General features: G+C 45.4%; 1 protein-coding gene across 1 annotated transcript; it reads left to right on the forward strand.

Moving 5' to 3' along the window:
* Nucleotides 1-4,731: 4,731 nt before the first annotated feature.
* LOC138874610 (uncharacterized) lies at nt 4,732-5,757 on the forward strand. The gene is made up of 2 exons (XM_070153365.1): nt 4,732-5,087; nt 5,202-5,757. The coding sequence occupies exons 1-2, from the start codon at nt 4,732-4,734 to the stop codon at nt 5,755-5,757; spliced, it is 912 nt and encodes a 303-aa protein (XP_070009466.1).
* The last annotated feature ends 243 nt before the right edge of the window (nt 5,758-6,000 follow it).

The raw sequence follows: 6,000 nt of genomic DNA on the forward strand, positions 1-6,000 counted from the left end.
GTCCTTTTTATAAGGCATAGTTGGGCATGATCAAATTTTGGCACCGTTGCCGGGGAACTAACGGAATTATCAATTACCATTAATAGAAATACAAAAATTCTTAGTGTAGTCAGTTTTCTCTACACCAAGTTTTGATTGAAAATTTTGACGGTTGTTGACGTGGTTGCACAGGTGTATGCCTAGAAACTCTACGAGGACTGGCGAATTACTTGAAGAACTCTCAGACCCCGAGAAAACATTCCAAAAATTGAACTGTGCCAACAAAAGACTTCAACAACCTCATCAAACACACAAACTCGAAATTGACATGGGTGACGTAGACAACGTCAACGGAAACGTCAGAGATATGGCACCTCCTATGCCTGAGGCTGCACTATATGACTGGGCACAACCCACAGCTGACAATCTGGCCACTGCCATTGTTGTGCCCACGATACAAGCTGAATCGTTCCAAATCACGAACAACATGTTGCACTTGCTGCAAAACAAGGGACTATTTTCTAGGACACCAGCCGAAGATCCTCAGCAGCACTTGAAGAACTTCCTGTCGATTTGCAAAACTCAAAGGCAACCCAATGTAACTTGGGAACAATCAGACTGTTATTATTTCCATTCTCGGTGACAAGAGCTGCTTAGGTCTGGCTAAACTCACTCCCCATAAACTCTATAGAAACTTGGGATGAGTTAGTCAAGCAATTTCATATCAAGTTCCACCCGCCCAACAAAACAGCTCAACAAATTGATGAGATCGTGAGCTTTAAACAGAAACCAATGGAGACACTACATGAGACATGAAGCCGTTTTAAAGGAATATTGGTTATATGTCCACACCATGGTATTCCAGATCAGATGTTGGGACAACGGTTTTACATGGGACTATCAGATAGCATGAAGAACATTGTAGATACCTCAGCTGGTGGGGCATTTTTGAGCAAAACATGGAGAGAAGGTCAGAGTCTACTTGACAAAATGGCTCAGAATTCGGGGTGGACGACGAGAAATGCACCTATCACTCTAGTGGTACACTCAGTGCCTTTTAACCCATCAAATTCCATGGCTGAAAATGTGGCGACCCTTTTGACACAGATGAGCATACTCACCAAAAAGGTGGAGGAATCAGGGCAGAAACAGCAAGTGCACATTGTAGATACTTCCAATGGAGGCTTGTGCACATCTTGCATTAGTCAGCCAATTGGTAATCCTTGGAATGCAGAACATGATCATCAGCAGCAACACCCTGAAGACATGAAATATGTGTCAAACTATGGAGGCCAGAGACAGGGCAATCAGAACTGGGGCCAGCAAACTCAACAGCCATACAGGCCACCTCAGCCACAGTACAACGCTAGAAACATGGGAGGTATGAGACCTCCCAACAATATGGCACCTTATCAAAGGGCACAAGGGTACAACAATCAGCAGCAAGGGTATCCCCCACCTCAGCAACCGCATGGTGGAAAGCAAGAAGATAGGTTCACGAGACTTGAAGCAATGATGCAACAGGTTATTGGGTCCAATGCAAAAATAAATGAAAGAGTAGATGCATATGACGTAGCAATCAAAAATATTGAAGTGCAATTGGGCCAAATTTCAATGTCTCTGAACAATCGTCCTCAGGGAACATTACCAGCAGACACCCAGATTAATCCAAAAGATCAGGGCCCAAAGCAGCTGATGGCGGTGAGTCTCCGTAATGGCAGGGATCTAGATGTAGAACAAGAGAGAGCCCGAGAAAATATATAGGCTGAGACATTCATTCCAGGGCCCATTGAGTTGGATGAGTCTACGATACTCACAGAAGTAACATTCCAACCTTCTTTGGAAGAAAAGAACATTTAGCAGGAGACCGGGAAAGTAGCTGAGCCAGCTGAAGAGCCAGTAGTTGAAATAGAATCTGATAAAGAGAAGTCCCAAGTGATTGGGAAGAAGAGACCTCCTGCACCCTTTCCACAGAGGCTGGCCAAGCATCAAAAGGAGGAGCAGTATAAAAAGTTCTTTGACATGCTCAAACAAATCCAGGTAAATATTCCACTGATTGAAGCTTTAAAGGAGATGCCTGGGTACGCAAAAATGATGAAGGACTTGATGTCCCGGAAATTTGATTTTCAAGACTTGGCTATGGTTACACTTACTCAGACCTGTAGTGCAGTGGTGACGAGACCTATTGCTGAAAAGCTGTCTGATCCAGGTAGCTTTACAATTCCATGCACTATTGGGAATTTCGTCTTTGCTAAGGCGCTCTGTGATTTAGGGGCCAACATTAATCTTATGCCCCTGTCTATCTATAAGAGGTTGGGCATTGGGAGAGCTAGACCCACCTCCATGCTGCTGCAGCTGGACGACAGGACTGTGAAGCGTCCATTCGGTATCCTTGATGATGTGCTTATTCAGGTGGGGAAATTTGTGTTCCCGGCAGATTTTGTGATCTTGGATTGCAAAGTGGATGAAGAGATTCCTATAATCTTAGGAAGACAATTCTTGGCCATGGGGAGAGCCCTGATTGACTGTGAGACTGGGGAGCTCAAAATGAGACCCAATGACGAGGAAATAACGTTCAATGTGCAGAAGTCTATGAGGCGACCAAGCGAGTTCACCAATTGCTCTCTTATTGATGTCGTGGATGTAATTGTAGAGTTTGATGATGAGGTGTTGACAATTTAGGACCCCCTTGCTGCATGTTTGATGAACTTGGATGAAGTGAATGGTGAGAATTTGGTGGAATGAGTGTTGGCATTGGAAGGTAGAGGGTTCTAGGAGAGAAGTCTAAAGTTTGAGCCCTTGCACTTAGAAAAGAGAGAAACTCCTCCAGCTAAGCCATCCATTGAAGAACCACCAAAGCTGGAGTTAAAGCCATTGCCAACCCACCTCAGGTATGAATTTCTGGGATCTGACTCCACATTACCTGTTATTATCTCATCTAGTTTGTTAGATGTGCAGGTTCAAAAACTTTTACATGTACTAAAGGAGTGCAAAACTGCCATAGGGTGGACCATGGCAGACATCAAGGGGATCAGCCCCGCCTACTGCATGCACAAGATTCTGCTGGAAGAGGGGCACAAACCTTCAAAGGAATATCAGAGGAGGCTGAACCCTAACATGAAGGAAGTGGTGAAGAAGGGGGTGATAAAGTGGTTGGATGCGGGAATTATTTTCCCAATCTCTGACAGCAGTTGGGTGAGCCCAGTGCAATGTGTTCCTAAAAAGGGTGGCATGACGGTTGTGACAAATGACAACAATGAATTGATCTCAACAAGAACCGTCACAGGCTGTAGAATTTGTATGGACTATCGAAAGTTGAATCTAGCCACCCGAAAAGACCACTTCCCACTTTCCTTCATTGATTAGATGTTGGACAGATTGGCAGGGAGGTCACACTTCTGTTTTTTGGATGGGTACTTAGGGTACAATCATATCTCCATTGCACCGGAGGACAGAGAGAAGACCTCATTCACATGCCCGTATGGCATTTATGCCTTTAGACGGATGCCCTTTGGCCTATGCAACGCACCTGCCACATTCCAACGGTGCATGATGGCCATATTCACTGACATGGTTGAGGACGTAATGGAGGTGTTCATGGATGACTTCTCAGTGGTGGGGAATTCATTTGATGAGTGCCTGACAAATCTGACGCGTGTGCTGAAACGGTGCATCGAGACCAACTTGGTTCTGAACTGGGAGAAGTGTCATTTCATGGTACAAGAAGGCATAGTCTTGGGGCACGGGGTATCAAGCAAGGGAATAGAGGTGGATCACACGAAAGTTGATGTAATAGCAAAGCTGCCTCCACCAACTTCAGTCAAAACCATCAGAAGCTTCCTTGGACATGCCGGCTTTTACCGGAGGTTCATAAAAGACTTCTCCAAAATCGTCAACCCCCTATGTAAGTTGTTAGAAAAAGATCACCCATTTTTGTTTTTTGATGATTGCAGGATAGCATTTGAGGAGTTGAAAAGGAGACTGGTCACAGCACCCATCATTGTTGCCCCCAACTAGGAGCAACCATTCGAACTAATGTGTGATGCCAGTGACTATGCAGTGGGAGCAGTGTTGGGCCAGCGGAAAGACAAACTGATGCACCTAATCTACTATGCTAGCAGAACGCTGAGTGGAGCCCAGTTGAACTACACTGTGATTGAAAAGGAGATATTGGTTGTAGTGTTCGCATTTGACAAGTTCTGATCCTACCTGATAGGGTCCAAGGTAATTGTATATACGGACCATGCAGCTCTCAGGTACTTAATAGAAAAGAAAGAATCTAAGCCACGCCTGATTCGTTGGGTGTTGTTATTGCAAGAGTTCGATCTTGAGATTCGTCACCGTAAGGGCACTGAGAATCAAGTCACTGATCATCTATCACGACTTGAGGGAGCTACAAATGTAGTTGAGGTTGAGGAAATACTGGAAACTTTTCCAAACGAGCAGCTGCTCGCCACCACTCATCAGGAAGCGCCATGGTATACAGACTTTGCTAATTACCCGTCCAGTGGTATAGTTCCTCACGACCTTTCATCGGTCCAAAGGAAAAGATTTTTTCGTGAAAGCCGCCAGTATTACTGGGATGAACCTTATCTGTTTAGAATATGCCTTGATAATATGATCCGGAGATGCGTCCCCGAGATAGAGCAATTTTCTGTTTTGCAGGCTTGTCACGCAGCGGCGTATGGTGGACACTTTGGAGGGTTTAGGACAGCGACAAAGGTGCTAGAGGCTGGATTCTTTTGACCAACAATGTTTAAAGATGCTCACCTATGGGTGAAGGGCTGCAATGAATGTCAGCGGACCGAGAACATTTCCCGACGCCACGAGATGCCCATGAACCCAATTCAAGAGGTGGAAGTGTTTGACGTCTGGGGGATTGACTTCATGGGTCCCTTCGTCAGCTTCTATGGTAATAAGTACATTATTGTTGTTGTAGACTATGTGTCCAAATGGGTGGGAGTTGCGGCGTTACCCACCAATGATGCAAAAGTGGTGGTGGGATTTCTAAAGAAGAACATATTCACCCGCTTTGGGACACCACGAGCAATTATCAGTGATGGAGGCACTCATTTCTGCAACAGGGCCTTTAAAAAGTTGCTTGCTAAGTACGATGTGCGCCACAAGGTGGCTACTCCTTACCACCCGCAAACTAGTGGACAGGTTGAAGTGTCCAACAGAGAAATCAAGAGTGTGTTAACTAAAACTGTGAACGCCACAAGAACTGATTGGGTGAGGAAGCTAGATGATGCACTCTGGGCTTACAGAACTGCCTTCAAAACTCCAATTGGTATGTCACCATACAAGTTGGTGTTTGGGAAGGTCTGCCACCTCCCAGTGGAACTTGAACATAAAGCGTGGTGGGCACTGAAACAACTGAACTTAGACATAGAAGCTGCTGGCACGTCAAGAGTCACTGAATTGCATGAGCTCGATGAGTTCAGATATCTTGCTTTTGAGAGCACAAAATTGTACAAGGAGAGAATGAAGAGGCTGCACGACCAGAACATTGTTGAGAGAAATTTCAAACCCGGGGACATGGTATTGCTATACAACTCAAGACTACGTTTGTTCCCAGGTAAACTTAAATCACGATGGTCTGGACCATTTCGAGTAGTTGAAGTTTTCCCTTTAGGAGCTATTGAGATTGCCACAGAGAAAGACTCTCGTACATTCAGAGTCAATGGTCAGAGATTGAAGCCATATGTGGGCATGACCGAGAAAAAGGAAGTATCTGAACTGCACCTGACTGACCCACAGAGGTCGAGCGAGCCTTAAATGCGCTCATCATGCGTCGTGCCGCGATGTTAAATCAGGCGCCGCGTGGGAGGCAACCCATGAAATTGTTGTAAGTGTAACACATTATAAAAAAAATAAAATAATAATAATAATAAAATCAGACAACTGCCCAGACCGCGGTTCCACCGCGACCGCGGTCAAACCGCGGTCAGAGACCCTCTCTGGACTTCGTTCACCGCGTTTCTACCGCGAACGCGGTCACACCGCGGTGGGAACCCCTCT

Source organism: Nicotiana sylvestris, chromosome 1 (assembly GCF_000393655.2).
Source record: "Nicotiana sylvestris chromosome 1, ASM39365v2, whole genome shotgun sequence".
Classification (NCBI taxonomy): domain Eukaryota; kingdom Viridiplantae; phylum Streptophyta; class Magnoliopsida; order Solanales; family Solanaceae; genus Nicotiana; species Nicotiana sylvestris.

Coding starts and splice junctions, on each gene's coding strand:
- LOC138874610 (XM_070153365.1), top strand. CDS start 4,732: ATGTTTAAAGATGCTCACCTATGGGTGAAGGGCTGCAATGAATGTCAG. Junction 5,088..5,201: donor TTTAAAAAGTTGCTTGCTAA/GTACGATGTGCG, acceptor GAACGCCACAAG/AACTGATTGGGTGAGGAAGC.